The following is a 20755-nucleotide window of genomic DNA, read 5'->3' as shown; positions in this document are numbered from 1 at the left end:
ATAGGTCTCGCCTTTGGGACCTTATACGTGTTAAGCCATGCAACAGTTGATGTTGCTGCACCAAGGATATTATGCTGCATAACTAAATACTTGGAAGGTCCCAAAGTCGATACCTATTGGCTATGCCAATGCTTGTTTTTCTTTCACTTCGTTATCTATTTTGTTTTTCACAATTATACCCTCTTCTGTCTGTTCTTTGGTAAATAGATCTATTAAACAGTATCTCTTCTTTACTCCCTATAGCTGTCTTTCTTGAAACATCACTCTCTGTTTACTTTCCTTATACTTACACTTTTTTTAAAAAAAAATTTTTTTTTTTGGTTAGCTCCCGGTCCGCGTACCGGGAAGCTAACCCGGGAGCGAACCAAAAGAAATAGAGCTTGCCAGAGTGCTAAACATTGTAGCAATTTTTTTGGAAAGGGAAGGTAGTTCTGAAAAGAACTTTTTTTTTAATATTTTTGTTGTTTTATATTTTTTTTTATTTTTTGAACATTTTTTGTTTTTTTTGTATTTTTTGAACGATTTTATAATTTTTTTTGTTTTTTTTGTGGGGGGGAAACAACAAAAAACAGGCGTTGAAAAGGGCTCAACAGGAGCAAAAAAAAATTACTGGGGGCGGTTAGGGCAATCATGGTGTTCATACGCCAGGTTCAGTGCATTGATGCTCATGTTGCCACAAGCTAATAATGCACGACAGCGCATACATAAATGTATCATATTCCCAAAATTTGGTTGGATATTTGGCACAGTTTCCCGTGCCTCCTCTGGTGATAAAGAAACCGATGTTGTTGGTCTCGCCACAGGAGTTGGTCGAGGATTGTCCATCATATCCCTTAATTCCGCCCGGCTGTAATTTAGGGGATGTTTCCTCGTCATGTGCCTATGCATGGTATGATTACCATAGCTGTATTTTTTGTCCGTCCCTCTGGACAATTGTTCCTTGCATATGAGGCATGTTGCGTACCTGGCATTGACCTTTTTTTGGCCACGAGGGATGGAAAAAAACTGCCAGATGAAACTGGGTTTCTTTCTTGAAACCCGGGGCAACTCTTCCAGGAATTGTGGTTGTTCTCCCTCCTCATCCATCTCTTCATCTTCCTCCTCAGTGTTGGTAACCACCTGGGGAGGTGGTCCTCTCTTCCCATGAGGAGGTGGAGGTGGTGGTGGGGGTGCACCAGCTGAAGCAATCAGTGAAGCCATTTTCATACAATCAAAATAGGTCTTCCAAGAAGCAAAATAGGTCTTCCTCTCACAATAATGAAAGTCAGAGTGAGGAAAGAAGGAGTGGTTTTCATCATTTGGAAAAAACAATACTTCTTAACCAATGAAAAGTGTTATTTTTAGGTCACATGACCTAGCCTTCCATAATTATGAAACTAAAAGTGAAATGAACCAATGAAAAGTTTTATTAACAAGTCACATGACCTCTCACGCTCATGTTACGCGCTGCGGAACGCTCCCCGGTTAGCTTCCGGGTCGCTCCCCTTCGCGCCCCGGTCCGCGCCCCGGTCCGCGCCCCGGGACACTTCCGGGTGCGCTAACGCGATACGTCACAAGACGCATTTCGCGGCAACGCGATACGTCGCGCTTTCGCGCCGGGGATCGCTTCCGGGGAGTTGCGTTTCGCGCCTCGGTCCGCGCCCCGGGGCACTTCCGGGTGCGCTAACGCTGTACGTCATAAGACGCATTACGCGGCAACGCGATACCGTCACTATGTTGATTTGTTACCGGTTCGCGGACCGGATCGCGGAATCGAATTGAGCTAACGGGAAGCTTCCCGGTTAGCGGACCGGGAGCGAAACAAAAAAATATTTAAAAAAAATTATTAATAAACATATAAAATATATTTTTGGATTTAAAGAAGAATACATTTTACAGCTGTAGATATTAGCTTTTAAAAAACCAATGAAATTCACTGAAAAAACCATAGGTTATAGACCATATATAGTTAGGAATTAGCATTTACAAAACCTTGAAAATTCACTGAAAAAACCATAGGTTATACACCATATATAGTTAGGAATTAGCATTTAAAAAACCTTATTTTACTCACACAAAACCATTGAAATTCCATATATAGTTAGTTGTACTAACTATATATCGCGCACCCGCAATCCACTGCTGATGATGTCACATATTACATCATTCATGACATGGTCAGTGACATCACTGATGACATCACTGATGACATCTCAAATGACATCACTGATGACATCACTGATGACATCTCAAATGACATCACTGATGACATCACTGATGACATCTCAAATAACATCACTGATGACATCTCAAATGACATCACTGATGACATCTCATTTGACATTACTGATCACATCACTGATGACATCATTCATGTGATAATACGATGAACCTCTTCAGACTCTAATATAACCTTATATACACTCAGTGAAAACAGACACTCACAGACTGTCACTCATCCATGGAGTTACTCACACACCTAGTCAGTCATGCAAAGAATCAATCACACCTCCATTTCCTCAACTATACAGTTATACACACCTTACTTATTGAAACATATACTAACACATATTTACTCACTTATACAATCCTGGATACAAGTTCACAATGATCCATACAGCCACTCACACATTCACTGGCTCTTATGCACAGTTATTTATATATGTCAACTCTCACATGTACTGTGTTTTACATATGTACTTACTTTGACATGTAGCACTGAGATATCCATTCACTCACCAATGCACTCATGCACACAGTCAACCGCCCATACAGATGTTTCCACATGCACTTTTGAACCCATACACCTAGTGAATCAACTGCTCACACATCTATGCAGAGAGTCATACACCTCCCAGCCACCCATAAACACTCTCAGTCTCCCATACAATTACTTGGGCAACCAATTAATGACCCATATAGTTAATCATATAGCTACTGATCAACACATGCAGCAGCTTGCACTACAACAGACATACTGATGCACACTTTCAGACAGTTTAGTCACTAACCCGTGCATTCAGTAAGACGCATTTAATCACTCACTCATACAGTCAATCACGCACCTACTAAAACCTTCATTCAGACACTTATACATCCACTCATTCTTCAATAAGTAAAACATATTTAAACTTTACAGAAACACATAATCACTGGATGATGTCATCAGTGATGTCATCAGTGATGTCATTTGAGATGTCATCAGTGATGTCATCAGTGATGTCACTGACCATGTCATGAATGATGTAATATGTGACATCATCAGCAGTGGATTGCGGGTGCGCGATATATAGTTAGTACAACTAACTATATATGGAATTTCAATGGTTTTGTGTGAGTAAAATAAGGTTTTTTAAATGCTAATTCCTAACTATATATGGTGTATAACCTATGGTTTTTTCAGTGAATTTTCAAGGTTTTGTAAATGCTAATTCCTAACTATATATGGTCTATAACCTATGGTTTTTTCAGTGAATATATATATAAATATATATATGGCTGCTTTTGAGGTATGTAAAAGAAATGCTGTGGTAACATGGCCCTCAAAGCGCTGGGTTGATGCACAGCCCTGGCTGCCAACCCCACTTTTGTCAACCCTGCATTCAGTGTAACCAAGCGATAACCTGTTTAAAGAATTGCATAAAGACTTTTCTACATTGAGTTATCGAGTTGCATCTGTATATGTTAAGGTGGCCTAAGCCAAATCCAAACCTAGAAACATTTTTGTAGGGCTAAATACTCTGCAGAGGGTGTCCAGGTTCATATGCCTTGAAATGTGAATTGTTTACTTGTTACGAAATTACTTTTCTGGCAGTATGAGAGGGCTACTTACATCAGTCCAACTGTAGTGATACCCATCCACGTTAAACACCGGCATGATGTAGAAATACAGCTGGTTAAGCATCTGTTTCATGGCAGGGTCTCGCTGATATGTTTCAATTGCCTAAACACAAAAAAACACACAAATTAGTTAACAGGACAAAGAAATACAAAGGCATATTTTCAAATTTCACAGAGTGAGTTCACAAATACTTCTCCGCTATCCTAGGAAGATGGTTGCTTGTGTAGTCTTTCAAATGCAGCATTTTCTATGATGTATTCCTGCTTGTGACAGGCAGACATTTTGTAGCTGACTCACAAGCAGACCTGCCAACTCACACTGCCTCCGTGTGACCTAAGATATAGGCTACCTTCACACGGTCACCTGTTGAGCAGCCGATATTACAGAGTGGAGAGAAACCAGCGGAAAATCCCTTTTTAACCGTGGATTTCCATCTCGTTTTCAGAGGCTTTGAACTGCTAAGGTCCATAAAGGGGTGTGAAAACACCCCAGGACATCGGAAACAGACTCAGCAAGGTTTTCTTGTTTTTTTACGGAGGAGAGGTTTTTTTTGGCTGGGTGCGGCAGGGCTCTTAGGTACTTTTCAGCACAAGGCCCCACCCCCTCCAAGGCCTCACCCCCTCCTTACACAGTGGCATTTTTGTTTTGGTGGGCAGGTCTATTACAAGGCATTTTTCAGGCATATGTGAAACTTAAGCAGGGGCGTGGCTTGGTCAGTAAGATTGGGGGTGTGTGTGTGTGTGAGCTTTATATTCTTTGACAATCAGGCTGGCCACCACCAAACCCCCTTGTGTGAGTAGCTTGTTTTATACCTTGTTACTTACCGCCTCATGTCTGCTACTGCCCTGATCAAGCAAACTATTTGCTCCTCAATGCTGGCTGACACCGATCCCCCAATCTCTGTCTCTGTCCTGTCTAACTATCCTACGGTGAAATACTTGTTGCAAGATACCTGGCACCATGTACCTTGTACTCTATCTGAGCTGCTCCTCTCTATATACCGTTTCTCACTCAACCACCTACTGGTTCCTATTTTCCTTTACCTTATTATTTCCCTTCTTATTATTTGTAAACTTTTTTTAGACTGTCTTGATTTGATGCGACCCGCCTTAGTTTTGATATACGTTCATGATTATTATACGCCAGCCCCCTAAACCGGTTCCTCTGTACCAGTCCTAGACGCTTCAATATGCATCTTTTTGTATTCCTTTGCTGTTTCTCGTCTTGATTTGATGCGACCCGCCTTAGTTTTGATATACGTTCATGATTATTATACGCCAGCCCCCTAAGCCGGTTCCTCTGTACCAGTCCTAGACGCTTCAATATGCATCTTTTTGTATTCCTTTGCTGTTTCTCCCTCCCTTGTTCATTTGTTTTTGAAAATGTTCAATAAAATCTTCTGAAATAAAAAAAACCCAACATTATACGACAAGCAGAGTAAATTAGAAGGGACTAAGGGGCAGTGGAAAGGCAGAGGAAAGCGAATTAGTAGAAGTACTAGAGAGAAAATACAATATTTTGTTAAATACCAATATTTTTGATGACTTTCAAAACAGAGGGAGAGAGTGTGTGTGTTTTTTTCTGTGTGTGTGTAAAAATTAGTGGTGACATCTAACTACAACTCACAATACCCGACTGAAAGCACCTTTACCCAACTATCTATCAGAAACTGCATTTATTAGGGGGGGTGTAACACCCCAAACACCCTCCCTGAAGCTAAGCCCTTGGACGTAAGACTGGAGAAAGCTGAAATCTGTGACTGCATAACATTTGCAAGATTTTCAAAGGTATTTGGTCCACAAATTAAATTCCAAATGGATGTACAAAACGGGTGTTCCAGGAGAGCGTGAGAGAAGTGGCCAAGGACATGAATTACACAATTCGTGTGAATTCTCACTGTAGTAATGTTTTGGGTATGCACAAACCTTAGGACATACATTTATCAGGCTTATCTGAGTGCCCAACCTACACTTAAACGGAAATGCAGATGTGCCGAAGGGCAATATGATGCACTTGTGCATGGAGTATGTTTAAGGTTTCTGTGGGGGAGTATACCTGGAATATTTATTTACTCGGAAGAAAAGAACAGTTTTTTTGAAAAAGTATGATCATTCTTTATTTTTCCTATCCCTAAACGTGGAAATGTGCACGTTGGGCAATATAAACGTGTAAGCTTAAGGGGACCGGTTTATATCACCAATGTACGTAAAATGTAACTTCATTTTATTACTTATGACGCACACTGCTATCAAGACACTTCATGGCGATAAACATCCAGCACACAGCAAATAAAGGCGGCTATAATTCAGAGCAATCACAAACTAAAAGTCTAACCACCCCTAACATCTGCCACTGTAAGAGACGTTTTTAGGTTTTGCCTAGCCAATGCGTACGAAGTACGCATGCGCTAGGAAAAACTTAATGAGATCTGTGTGTGGGGACTGGACCGTCCCCACTCTCTCATTGGCTAGCCCCATAAATGGAGGCTAGCCATTGGGAGACGGCTCTGTCCGTCAATCTCGGACCAGATTCGGGGGCGTTCCCGAGAATTTTTGGCTTTTGGCGACGTCACGCTACGTCAGCCAAAAGCCCTCGGGAACGCCCCCGAATCTGGTCCGGCATTGAGGGCACCCGCCTTCCTGCTCTTCCATGTTGTTCCCAGACTCAAGTTTGGTCTTCTGGTGTTGCAGGAAGCGTCCAGGTTGTTCCCAGACCCAAGTTCGGTCTTGTGGTGTTGCAGCACCTGCACGAGCTCTGGGTGCCTGGGCGCTCTTCAGAAAGTCCCAGAATTGCGGTATGTGTGCCGGAGCGCAGGAGGCGGTGTCAGCGCTGCCACAACACTTTATAATTCGTGTCACCGCAGTATGAAAAGGACTGCAAAATAGACGTGGACACGGAGAAAACACCCCCTTTGAAGAGCGCGCGTGCTGCATGCGCGCTGCACAGATGGCGTTGTCTTGGGTGATCTGTGTGTAATTATGACCCGTCTGTGGGTGGTAATTGAGTACGCCTCGTTATTATCTCTTCTGACGGGCTCTGGGGGCCCTACTCCGTGTGTTATTCCCCGCTGCTGTAATAATCGGCTGTCGGCCGAGGCGGTATTGTATGGTCGTAGCCTTTCTGCTGCCGAGGTTGATTTGAGTACAAAGGCCACGCATCATGGATTCCAATGAGGGATAATTGATGAGGACGCGTCACCGTCCAGTAGCCCTGCGCGGGGTCCGGTGTGCTGGAGTTCATTATCGTCGGAGTGACCTCCGTCATGCCCCCCCCCCCTCACCCCCCCCCCCTTCCAGGTACGAGTGACACAGCGTCACGTGCCAGCCACAGGGAGGCTTCAGGCCTACAAACAAAGACGTGTCCGATATATTCCAATACAGCGTGAGTGCAATAATATAGTGCGGTAAACATTGGAACACTATAAGAGCAGTCATTACTGACCAGTTTCTGGCGTCGTTTCTAAAATTGCTTATTTTCTTCTTTATTGTAATCGTCTTTCAGCCTTCCACATCTCAGCGTCTACCTAGGAATAGAGGCTCAAATGCGGTCAACTGAATAGCACAAGACCACAAAGAGCTTTAAAGGCAAAATATATCTATTTTCAATGTTTGCTGTTGACTTGTACCCTAGCCGTCGAGGCCGCTCTGTCCTCCACACGTTTCCTTTGGCTTGGCGTGGTAGGCCACAACACCGCGGAGGGCTCCATTTCCATTTTCACCCACTAACGGCATACACACAGGAAAGAAATGCAAACCATTGACATACGCAAAGTGAGACCCGGCCACCATATGAGCGAGAGGTGCCTTGAAGCAGATGGAACATTTGGACAAAATCCTACCGAGATGCCGTTTATTGCGTATGGCATACATTGCTTTATTGGGGCCATCCATGAACACGCTTTCTGTGTTCTTGCGTCTCGGCTGTGTTTAATATCAACTGGAGGGGCCTGTTTTAGTCCTACAGGAATTTAACGGGACGGCACTAGATTGGTTGTATGTCAGAGTATCGATAACAACATTATCACCTGACGTAAATATTGTGTTGTAAATATTATTTGCAAAAAACATTGCTCCTTTGAGGTTAGGTTTACCAGGATGTGGCCTAACGGCTACAGCGGTCAACCTCGAAGCTGTAGAACAGAGTTCGAGTGTCGGCAGGGACGCTCAACAGCCTGTGATTCTGAGCAAATCACTTAATCTGCCTGTGCATAACAAAATTAGTGTGTACGTGTGTAAAGCAACTGGTGATTATTTTTTTATTTATTTATGCAATTTTATATAGCGCGGACTTTCGTAGGCAATGTTCTTCACTTAAGCTATAGTTCGTGTCACGCTTGCTACGTGACTGGGAACCTGGGCGGACAAACTGGGTTCTGGAGGGGTGGGTAGGAGGGTGGTCAGAGGGGATGGTCACGTGAGAGTGGGTGGGAGGGTGGGCTGAGGGCTTGCCACAATCCGAAGGGCCAGGGACAACAAACATGTAGGCAAGGGAGTGACATTGAGGAACATCTGGCAGCGCGGAGGGTTGAGGCCCAGCGACTCCCAAAACAGATAAGGTTCTTGCGGGTACGATCCGGTGAGGTAAAAAGAGGAAGAGCAGGAGGAGGCGAGGCGGAGGGGCTGGCACGGTGTCATGTCAGCAGTCGTCTCTGTCTCCTAACCTTGGAATTCCCTGGAAATGGAACGACTTTCTTGCCCGAAGAAGTGTGTGTGTGTGTGTGGGGGGGGGGGGGGGGTGCGGGGTGGGAGGTTCTTGTTGCTAAATAGAGGCCAAGGATTGAATGGTCTGGATACACTCATATTTGCCCCTCGTGCTCATAACTTGGAGGCAACTAGGGCAAACCCAGCACGCAGGAAGAGTGCGTGTACCAAGACTGAATAAAAAAAAAAAGGCTGGGGGTGGGGGTGTTCGTCTCTTTCCCCATCCCATAAACACCTCCAAAGCAGGATCCGCAGGACACTGGAAATGTCCGCCCCCATAGACCGTAAAGACTACGAACGTCTGTCGGGGACCTATGGGTGGTTCTTCTCGAGGCCCTGTGACTGTCTGCAAGAAGCCCCCTGTCTAATACTATTGTTAAATGATGTCCAGATGAGTTGTCAAACTTCAATGCTGCTGGTGACACCGCCGGTTTGTGTGCGCCTACACGTCTGTGTGAGCTCCTGCTCGGTGACTGCTCGTGTATGACCATGTCCATGTGTGTCTGTTGTGACTGCTCTGACTATCTTCGTTGATGGGAACAGGAAGCGTAAGGGATTTATCCCCTGCCCCCTAGATTTTGGAGTGGAGGGGACACGCGGTAGAAGTTTAGGTCGACAGAAAAACTGCGCACTTCCACTGTTGACATCCGCATGGGATGACGGCCCTGCTGACCGGCCTAAGGCTTCAGACAGGGTCGGATTTATTCTCTGGGGCCCGAGGACAAATTCCCGAGGTCAGATGTAGGTGTTGTTTGTCAGGTCTGGGGCAGGGTCCCCATTTAGCACATTGTCATTCTCCATAGAATGCGTCTCCTTCTATCCTGGGCCAAGGGCCCAGCATGGAGGACTCTGCCCTGCTTCTGTGTAGGAGTTCACATCCTCCTGGCAAAGGGAGGTGCTGGGGGCTATTGGAGTTCCTCTTTGATAAGGTGATGCATCTTTTTCATGCAACTCACCTCAAAAACAGACATACATGGGAAAGCAAACCTGCTCCATACCTGTTTGACACTTAATGGAACTGCTTTGCTTTGTCAACAAATGCCCCGAGCAACGTGTTTGTGACAGTGAGTGCAGAGTGACAGTGAGTGCAGAGTGACAGTGAGTGCAGAGTGACAGTGAGTGCAGAGTGACGGTGAGTGCAGAGTGACAGTGAGTGCGAGAGCAACAGTGAGTGCAGAGTGAGTGCGACAGTGACAGTGAGTGCGACAGTGACAGTGAGTGCAGAGAGTGTGAGAGTGACAGTGAGTGCGAGTGAGTGCGAGTGACAGTGAGTGCAAGTGAGTGCGAGTGCAGACTGAGTGCAGAGTGAGTGCGAGAGCAACAGTGAGTGCAGAGTGAGTGCGACAGTGACAGTGAGTGCGACAGTGACAGTGAGTGCAGAGAGTGCGAGAGTGACAGTGAGTGCGAGTGAGTGCAAGTGAGTGCGAGTGCAGACTGAGTGCAGAGTGAGTGCGAGAGCAACAGTGAGTGCAGAGTGAGTGCGACAGTGACAGTGAGTGCGACAGTGACAGTGAGTGCAGAGAGTGCGAGAGTGACAGTGAGTGCGAGTGAGTGCGAGTGACAGTGAGTGCGAGTGACAGTGAGTGCAGAGTGACAGTGAGTGCAGAGTGACAGTGAGTGCAGAGTGACAGTGAGTGCAGAGTGACAGTTATGTTATGTTATGCATTTTTTATTAGGCGCACAGCTGCTCCAGCGAAGGAGCGTCCTGGCGCCGCGACAAGGTAGCAGCACAACACAACAAGATAAAAACAACAGTGGGGATGGACTAAGGGAACAGGAAAGTTTTCACCGCTCGGCGGAATGAGAGCAAGTCCCTAAGGGCGCGAATCGCCGGGGGGAGGGAATTCCACAGCATAGCCGCGCGGACTTGGAAAGAACGTCCGCCGGCTCTGCTGCGCTTGACACGAGGGACAACCGCTAGTTCCAGATCAGCAGATCTTAATGCTCGTGCAGGGGTGTAGTGGGCCAGAAGTTTGGACAAGATCATGGCTGGGGATCCCTTAAGTATTTTGTAGGCGACACAGAGGATCTTAAACTGAATCCGCTGGGCCACCGGTAGCCAATGCAACGATCGCAGGGTGCTAGAGGTCGGACAAGATCTAGGTAGTCCAACCACCGCTCTCGCAGCGGCATTCTGAATCCGCTGCAGACGACCAATTTCTGCTTGGTTTAAGCCAGCAAATAAAGAATTCGCGTAATCCAGCCTGGAGATGACAGTCGCTTGGATCACGAGTTGCCGGGTAGCGGCATCAAAAAACGTAAGCACCGGACGTAGTCCCCGTAGAATGCCAAAACAGCAGGCCGCCGTACGTTTAGTATGACATACAAACGTAAGGGTGGGGTCCAACCAGACTCCGAGGTTTTTAAGCTCGGAGACTGGGAGAGGTGTAGGACCCAGATCCCCCGGCCACCATCTGCCTCCCCAGAGTTCCGGTTGCTTCCCAAAAATCATGACCTCGGTCTTACTAGCGTTCAGCTGGAGGCAGTTGGACGTCATCCAGCCAGCGACCGCCCTCAGTCCATGTTGGAATCTGGGTGCATCCACATCGGCATCCCCGCTGATCGTGACCGCTAGCTGGGTGTCATCGGCGTATGACACCATTGTCATACCCCATTGACGAACAACCTCAGCCAGCGGCCTTACGTATAGATTAAACAACGTAGGACTCAGCGAGGAGCCTTGGGGGACCCCCAGATCCAGCAGATGGGGTTTGGACTGGTAAGGAGGGACGGTCACGCTAAAGGTCCGATTGGCTAGGAAAGACCGGAACCATTGGAGAGCGATGCCAGTGACACCAGCCTCCTCTAATCGACGCAGAAGGATGGGATGAGATACGGTGTCAAAGGCGGCGCTCAGATCTAATAGCACCAGCGCCGCCGTTTGACCCGCATCGAGCACGGAGCGCAAATGCTCTACCATATACAGCAGAGCCGTCTCCGTGCTGTGGCCCGCTCGAAACCCATTCTGCGTCGTGTCGAGGATATCGGCTTGGTGAAGATGTTCCGAGAGGACCGCGTTGACATGCGCCTCAGTCACCTTGGCAGGCCACGGCAGAAGTGAAATTGGCCGATAGTTTTCGGGCTTACTTCCATCCAGGCTTGGTTTTTTGAGAATAGGCCGCACCACGGCCTGTTTCCACTTGAGTGGGACTACACCGGATGTAAGCGACGTGTTGATCAAAGAGCATAGCGGTGAGATGTCATGCACCGCCAGATCTTTGAACACAGCCGGGCAGAGCGGATCTGCTGGAGACCCCGACCTCACTTGACAAGCCAGTTTGCCAAGGCTTTCAGTTGTTAAGATCGGAAAAGAGTACAATTCCTCAACCGTCAAGGGTTTGAGAGGTGAATCTGCAGGTGGACTGGCCGGCGGAAAAGCCCGATAGATAGCGTTCACCTTCTCCACAAAAAAATCCGCCAGAATTTCACAATGCTCCACAGAGCTCTGGAGAGTAGCAGTCACCTTTTTGGTGGTAAGATCTTTCAACACCTTGAAAATAGTTTTAGTGGGGTTGTCGCTAGTCCGAAATTGTAAGGCGTAAAAGGCAGCGCGGGTTCTGCACACTGCTCGATGGTAGAGTTTAACAGTGGCTTGGTACACGGCCTTCTCCTGGTTGTTGTAGGTTTTACGCCATGCCCGCTCTGCACGCCTACAGGAGGTCTTGAGTACCCGCAGCGCATCATCATACCATGGGCTAGTATTTCTGGCCCCGGATTTACACCAAACTGTGGGGATAAGGGAATCTAATGCCCTAGTCACCCAATTACAGAAGCCATCAAATCCTTGATCTATCGTACCAGTTATGTCTAGTGGGTCGGACGATAAAAGTTGGTAAAACTCGTCCAGCTTTAGTTTATTCCAACGCCGTCTAGGGGTTGGACATGCCACTGGTTTGGACTGCATAACGGGTACGGGGCACTGGATCTGTATCAAATAATGATCAGTCCATGCCAGCGGAGTGAGGCTAGTGATGCTGGCTTCCCCCAAGTTGGTGAAAAATGGGTCGAGAGTATGTCCCCCTATATGAGTGGGTTGTGCGATCATCTGGGCCAGCTGAAGCGACTCCAAATCTGCAATAAAACTAGCCACCGACGGACTAGAAAGATTATCAAAGTGCAGATTCATATCCCCAATAATGGAGAAATTGGAGCACCCAACAGCCAGCTTACAGATGGCATCTGGTAATGCAGCTCTAAAGGCCACCTCACTCCCGGGGGGTCGATAGATCAATAAGCCCGACCAGGTGAAATTGGGCGTGATGGCAACTTTAAAGACAGCGCTTTCGCAGCCAGAAATCCTCTGTCCCTGCCACGAGCAAGGGTAGCAGGACTTGACCGCGAGAGCTATCCCTCCGCCTCTAGAACCTCGGTTGAGTGTAAATACCGAGTATTCCAGCGAGAATGCCAGGTTGACAATGGCTGTATCGGCATCCTGCAGCCAAGTCTCTGTCAGGCAGAATATGTCTGGCGAGTCGTGGCATAACAGGTCGAAAATGTCCAAATGGTGCTTTACCAGCGACCTGGCGTTCAAATTCCAGATGCTGATAAAGGGAGATGAACCGGCAGCCACAGTGACACACTCCTTAAGTCCCCTTCCTAGGGGGGCGGGAAGATTGAACCGCCCACAACCACATGAAAGGGGGCCGCCTAGGGGGTCCACCCGCGGAACCTCACAGGACCCAGATGACAGACCGATGGCAACAAGACTATCTCTGGCATAGCACAGCATAATGGACCGATGGAAAAACCACAAGGGGCCACAGGCCTGCCCCGTCCTGCACGTCGCGGACGGGCGCAGACGGGCAGGACTCTGGCACGACTCCGGCCACGCGAGGACACGCCCGCTGCGCGATCCCGCTGCGCTAAGGGAGGAGCTTTAAAAAGGTGTTCCCAGGCGGCACATGCGCAGTAAAGCGCTGGCAGGTCGAAATGCCACAGTTGACTCACCCCACTCCAAGATGTCGGCCAAAGTCGAGCAGGACACCCACCCCAGGACCAGACCCGCCCAAACGGCGGTGCAGGGAACAATTTAGTGTGCAGGTAAGGGGCAAGTTAAAACGGGGTCAAAGGACCAGATTTAACAAATAATACAGTTAAAATTAGCAATTTTCCTTAAAGCGCGCGCCGTGCTCTCGCAGCACTCAGCTACCTTGTCAGGGGCAGAGCCAGGCGGGACTCGCCTTAAAAAGGTGTTCCCAGGCGGCACATGCGCAGTAAAGTGCAGAGTGACAGTGAGTGCAGAGCGACAGTGAGTGCAGAGCGACAGTGAGTGCAGAGCGACAGTGAGTGCAGAGCGACAGTGAGTGCAGAGTGACAGTGAGTGCAGAGTGACAGTGAGTGCAGAGTGACAGTGAGTGCGAGTGCAGACTGAGTGCAGAGTGAGTTCAGAGTGACAGTGAGTGCAGAGTGAGAGTGACAGTGAGTGCAGAGTGAGAGTGAGAGTGAGTGCAGAGTGACAGTGACAGTGAGTGCAGAGTGACGGTGAGTGCAGAGTGACGGTGAGTGCAGAGTGAGAGTGAGTGCAGAGTGAGAGTGAGTGCAGAGTGAGAGTGAGTGCAGAGTGAGTTCAGAGTGACAGTGAGTGCAGAGTGAGAGTGACAGTGAGTGCAGAGTGACAGTGAGTGCAGAGTGACAGTGAGTGCAGAGTGACAGTGAGTGCAGAGTGACAGTGAGTGCAGAGTGACAGTGAGTGCGAGAGCGACAGTGAGTGCGAGAGCGACAGTGTGTGCAGAGTGAGTGCAAGAGTGACAGTGTGTGCAAGAGTGAGTGAGTGCAATGACAGTGAGTGCAGAGTGAGTGCAGAGTGAGTGCGAGTGCCTGTGAGTGCGAGAGCGACAGTGAGTGCAGAGTGAGTGCGAGAGTGACAGTGAGTGCAGAGTGAGTGCGAGAGCGACAGTGAGTGCAGAGTGAGTGCGAGAGCGACAGTGAGTGCAGAGTGAGTGCGAGAGCGACAGTGAGTGCAGAGTGAGTGCGAGAGCGACTGAGTGCAGAGTGAGTGCGAGAGCGACAGTGAGTGCAGAGTGAGTGCGAGAGTGAGAGTGCAGAGTGACAGTGAGTGCAGAGTGAGTGCAGAGTGACAGTGAGTGCAGAGTGAGTGCAGAGTGACAGTGAGTGCAGACTGACTGCAGAGTGACAGTGACTGCAGAGTGACAGTGACTGCAGAGTGACAGTGACTGCAGTGTGTGAGTGTGCAGGGTGCACATTGTGTGAGTGTGCAGGGTGAGCAGTGTGTGAATGTGTAGGGGCAGTGTGTGAGTGTGCAGGAAACAAACACTCAAACTAAGTCCACCACACACTACTACATATACTAGTGAATACAGTCATCTCTTTATACAGAAAAAATGAGTTATATTTAGAGGAGTCGGAGTGGGACACAGTGGGTGGATGGATGCATGATGGATGGATGTATGCATGATGCATGGATGTATGGGTGGATGCATGGATGGGTTGTTGGTTGGATGGGTTGGTGGATTGCATAAATTGTTGAGGGATTGGCTGTATATATGCATCTATCCATCCACCCATCCATCTATCCATACACCCATCCATACACCCATCCATGCATGCACCCATGCATGCATCCACCAACTCATCTATGCAAGCATTACAACAAGAGCCCGCAGCTCTCCTTCGTCTCTCCTCGCCCCCCCTTCCCTGAGCCCGCAGCTCTCCTTCGTCTCTCCTCTCCCCCCTTCCCTGTGCCCTGCCCTGCTATTGTGAATGACAATGCCATTTATTTATGTTAAAAAAACATAAATAAAAAAAATGTCAAGAGCAATGCCAATAGCTCTAACTTTAACAAAGGCAAAACCATTGCATTGTAAATGCTTGTTTCGCTTCCTACGGAGTGAGGATTCATTTTCCATCAAACTGAACTTCCGCAGAGGAGAGTTCCAGATACCTGGGGACAGGAAGCAGACAGGCCGCCCGCCCACATGTCTGCCCTTAACAGTGGACGGTCAGCTGGCCTCATTTGACAATGCAATCAGCGGGCACTGATATAGGATTTTAACGCCTCGAGAGATCTCAAATTTTTCGCATGTAAAGGATGGTACAGGTGACACAAAGGGCTCTAAATCGGATTCTCTGCTCCACCGCAGCCTCTGCAACTCCTGCCTGAGCCCTGGGATGCATCAGATTCCTAAAGGTTGGAAAGCACTCTTAGCACAAAGTCCTGTATCATTTGATCCATGATTATAGGATATGCAGGCGTTCCCAAGTAGAGGCTAGAGGCTGTAACATGTATCTTGCCTTAATAGAACACATGCTGCGTCCGCTGCACTGTGTGTTTCACTTGGGAGAAAGGGCACGTTTTTTCAATTTCAATCCGTTTGAGTCATTGGTGGCCCCTCTACTGGTTGACTGATGTCAGGCATTGCCTAGTGTTTAATGCTGCCTTGTTTGCCAGCCACATAGTAAGCCGTGTTTGTTGACATATGACAGGGCACAACAGCCAAAGACAGGATCAAAGATAGCAGAGGCCAGACATAGACATTGAACAGTATCAGTGAAATATATTATCCCTGAGGCCTCCTGTGGAGCACCTCCAACTTTTCTGTAAACCAGTTCCCCACTACACCCTCATGCCTATGTCTTGTAGTCATTGCAGCATTAGGCCATGGCCGATTGGATCAAATGCGGCAGAGAAACTCAACAGGATCACTCCCATTGCATCGCTCTTGTGCAGAACCTTCTTGATTTCGACCAATGTGGTCACCCGCGTGGTCTGTGTGCCCTGCCCTGGATGAAGGTCAGTCTGCCAGGAGTCTAGGATATCGGTCGTCTCAAGATAGTTAGAAAGATGCCTATTCATCAAATGTCCCAACAGTTTCCTCTATTGGGAAGGAGAGTATTTGGTTGATTGGTGTTAGGATCAGAGCGGTCGTGGCTGTACTTCTTGGTCAGGGGTGACACGACCCCCCTGCTTCATATCATCTGGGACCACCACCCTGGTGGCCAGGCTGCTATCAAAAAGAGTGGTTCCTGCCACTTATAGACTCTGCAGGTTTACTCAGCACTGTCGCTGGACAACAGTCCTTCGATTAGCGTGAATTGAGAGTTTGAATGGGGACCTCAACTTCTACCAAAGTATTAGAAAACGTTTCCTACAGCAGGCCCATTCATGCTTTGGCATGTGGGCAGAGGTGTGGGCACTGCAGAACAGTTCTTTGTGGTAGAAAATGCAGCGAGCTCATCACAAATTCTTGAGACCTTGTCTTGCTAGACATGGCGATTTATGAACACTTTTACACTGGCAAATACTTGGCTTAGCTCAACTGATTTTCTTGTGTACAAAGTTGGCCTTAGCCTGCCTTAACTCATTCTTATAAAGTTTGATTTGTTTCTTACAGGCGGCTTTACCCGCCCCTAGTAGTTTCACCATTGTCTACTTTCTGCTTCGCTGGTTTGTAGTTTTGTCGCGCCAAGAGCATCGGAAAAGGTAATAGTCTCATGCATGTATTCAATGCAACGTATTAATTAATCACAAGTTGTGCCTTCATTTACATGAATCTGCGACTCCGCCCCTTTGTCTTCACAAGGTATCAAGCACAGCACTGTATAGAAACAAATATATCTCTTGTAAAGTAGGGCTACTGATGAAAACACATCCAAGATGAGCATCATAAAAGCTAAAATGTTAAAGTATAAACACCCCCTTATTTATAACCATCTTTATTCCATGTTCTCTCGTGCCAATATCGGTGTCTTAAGGTTTTAATGACTCTGATGGTTTAAGGAGATACCTTAGAACAAGGTTCTCCAACCTTTTCTTAAATAAGAGCTACTCATGTTCAGTGAAAATCTTCCCGAACTACTTTTATCATTAGCAATGTAGTAGTTACCACATCAGAAAAGATTACATTAGTGGTCACTATATGCTTGATTACCAACAGTGATCACCTTTGTGCTTCTGACGTGGTTGTCAGTATTTAATTTAAAAAAATGTGGAATGCCTCAAATGTGGAATGCCTCTACATGGGTAATGCGTGCTATAACGGCAATGTCCTTAACACAAAAATAATGAAATGAGCTTGATTTTTATCACTCAAATATAAGCTTTGAATAGATATATATTGGAAACTCAACCATTTTCCTCTAAATATTGAATTCTTAAAATACACACAACTTAATTTCAAATACGTGTGTTTCAATTTTGGCATACATACATTTAATTCAACCAAGCAAAAGCTTCTAACTTAATTCACTGGGCTGCACATACAAGAGAGCTACTTAAAAAGTAGCTGGAGAGCTATACAGTAGCTCACTGGCTACTCGTTGGAGAAGCCTGCCTTAGAAGCTGATCAGTCATTTGCCTTGCTATATCAGCAATGACTGATGCTGCTGTCTGTGCAGCTCTGTGGGAAGTGCTTTACTACCTCACTTGTGCGCAACAAGTGCTTACCTTGCGTTACAGTGGTAAACAATACTCCCCTTCGTGGCTGTCTTTCCAATTTGATACCAGCAGTTAATGTGTAACATTTATAAATATTTTAGCTCACAATCTGCTGTCAGCCCAAACAACATACTGCAAAAGTAAAATAAAGAAATGCCTTGTTATTTTAAAATGAAATTGAGTGTGAGCCAGCATACTCACGAGGGTTCAGGCTGCATTCATAAAAAACAGATGCTGCTCGGCAGAAAGCAAGTTAGTAAACTCAATGCTGTTTTGAGAGACAGCGTTATCCTCTTAGGGGAGGCAGACCAGAAAGAGGTATAGTCTAAACAACAAGGAAGGCGCGAACACCGATGCAGCGGAAGGTGGAAAGACCCCCACCTCTCATCTTCATCATGATGATGATGATTATTGCTATTATTATTATTAGTCCCACCTTATCAAGTGCTAAAACATAAAAGGAGCTTCTAAAAACTACTCAGGTGGTAAGCATCTCATAGAATTACACCAATCAATCAATCAATCAATCAGGGTTTGTAAAGTGCGGCTACCCACCTGTGAGGGTCTCAAGGCGCTGTGGGGTGGGGGGGGGGTGTGGCAGCGGATAAGTGCTTAGTTAATCTGAAGAGACAGGTCTTGAGGTCCTTCATGAACTGCATCAGCGTTGGTGATTTCCTGAGGTGGATGGGCAGGGTGTACCATGTCTTGGAGATGAGTTAGCAGAAGGACATTCCTCCAGTTCTTGACTTGTGGATTTGTGAGATGATAGCCAGGAAAGGACGGGCGGAGCGGAGGTGTCCGTTGGTTACGTGGAATGTGAGGCAGAGATTCAGGTACAAGGGTCCGGCATTGTGATGGGCCTTGTTTGCATCGATGAGGAGTTTGAAGGTTATTCTTCTGTTGACTGGGAGCCAGTGGAGGTCGCGGAGGTGTTGAATGATGTGGCAGTGCCAGGGGATGTAGAGGATTAGTCTTGCTGCAGCATTCTGGACATTCTGGAGTCTTCAGAGGAGTTTCTGGGTGATGCTGGTGTAGAGTGCGTTGCCGTAGTCAAGTCTTCTGCTGACGAGGGCATGGGTGACTGTCTTCCTGGATTTCATGGGGATCCATCTGAAGGTCTTTCAAAGCAGGTGGAGTGTGTTGAAGCGGACTGAGGAGACAGTGCTTATCTGGCGATGCATGTGAGTGAGGAGTCCAGTACGTAGCAGAAGTTTTGTGCGTGGTTTGTTGGGGTAGGGGACTTCCTAGAGCAGAGAGCCACCAGGAGTCGTTCCAAGCGGAGGGGGAGGCTCAGAGGATGAGGACTTCTCTCTTGTCCAAATTGAGTTTCAGGCAGCTGTCCTTCATCCAGGCCACGACTGCTTTCATTCCTTCGTGAAAGTGGTTCCTGGCGACAGTGGGTTCTTTGGTGAGGAAGAGGATGAGCTGGGTGTCGGCAGCGTAGGAGATAATGTTGAGGCCGTGGTTCCTGACAATGGCTGCGAGGGGGGCCATGTAGACGTTGAAGAGGGTGGGGCTGAGGGAAGAGCCCTGGGGTACTCCGCAGCTGATCTCTGTCGATTTCGAGACGTATGGTGGGAGTATAACCCTTTGTGTTCCACAAGTGAAGAAGGAGTGGCTCCATTTGAGGGCCTTGTCTTGGATACCAGCATCATGGAGTCTTGTGGGTAAGGTGCGTTGGGAGACAATGTTGAAGGCTGCCGAGAGGTCCAGTAGGATGAGGGCTGCAGTTTCACCCTAGTGGAGGAGGAAGTGGATGTTGTCAGTGGCGGCAGGGGGCGGACTCTGTGCTATGATTGCTTCGGAATCCGGATTGGGAGATGTCCAGGATGTGGTTGGCTTTGATAAAGTGGGTGAGCTGGACGTTGATGGCTTTTTCTATGACTTTGGCTGGGAAGGGGAGCAGCGAGATGGTCCTGAAGTTCTTGAGGTCTGTCACGTGCGCTGAGGGTTTCTCCAGGAGGGGGTTGATCTATGCGTGTTTTCAGTTGTTGGGGAAGGTGGCGGTCTCGAGGGGGCAGTTGATGGTTCAGCATAGCTTGGGTGCGATGGCTGAGGCGGTTCTGTGGAAGATGCAGTGCAGGCAGGGCCGGAAGGATGTCCGGATTGGATGCTGTTGTCGGTGGAGAGTAGGGACCAGCTGTGCAGAGTCTGTCGGGGGGGTTCGTCATGGGTAGTGGTAGTTGCTGGCGCGGTGGGGTGGTCCTGGGTGTCGAAGATGTCCTAGATAGTCTTGATCTTGCGGTAGAAGAGGTGCCAAGTCTGTTGCAAATGGTCTTGGGAGGGTGGGACATCTGTGGCCTCGCTATTTGGTTTGGTGAACTCCTTGATGATGCTGAAGAGTTCTTTGCTATTGTGTGCGGTGTTGGTTATTCGGTATTGGAGGGCCCGCTTCCTTGTGGTTTTGATAAGGTGGTGGTGTGGGGTGGTGGCTGCTTTGCAGGCGGAATGGGCTTCTGGGGTTTTGTTGTTCCTCCAGGTCTTCTCAAGCCGTTTACAGGTGTGCCTGGACTATTGAAGCGCGGGGGGAACCAGCTTGTTTTTGAGGTGTTATTTGCCAGTGGCAAGGATGTTGATGCAGTTTGCGATCCATTGGTGGAGGTTGCGTGCTGTGGTGTTGACGTCTGAGGATATCGGTGGTGATGTGTTGTTGAGGAAGGTGGCAGCTGACCTTCTGTGACTCTGTTCCAACTTCTGTGGGGTAAACGGTGGGCGTGCTGGTGTGCAGTGGGTTTGTTGGAAAAGAAGTGATGCAGTGATGGTCAGTCCAGAGGAGTTCAGGGATGTGGTTGTAGCAGATGCTGTTTCCTGCGTTGAAGACTGGGTCGAGTGTGTGTCCTG

The 20755-nt window shown here is 47.8% G+C and overlaps 1 protein-coding gene across 2 annotated transcripts in view; it reads right to left on the bottom strand.

Annotated features, from left to right (window-relative positions):
* The window catches only part of CPA6 (carboxypeptidase A6), a 919575-nt gene that overhangs the window by 139772 nt on the left and 759048 nt on the right, over window positions 1–20755 (bottom strand). For both annotated transcript variants that reach the window (XM_078687189.1, XM_078687190.1), the window contains exon 7: window positions 3812–3922. In XM_078687189.1, the coding sequence (XP_078543315.1) occupies window positions 3812–3922 (111 nt within the window). The remainder of the gene's footprint in view (window positions 1–3811; window positions 3923–20755) is intronic.

This window comes from Lissotriton helveticus, chromosome 4_1 (assembly GCF_964261635.1).
Source record: "Lissotriton helveticus chromosome 4_1, aLisHel1.1, whole genome shotgun sequence".
In the NCBI taxonomy this organism is placed as follows: domain Eukaryota; kingdom Metazoa; phylum Chordata; class Amphibia; order Caudata; family Salamandridae; genus Lissotriton; species Lissotriton helveticus.
Note: the sequence above shows the minus strand (reverse complement) of the source record. Positions and strands in the feature narration are given on the sequence as shown.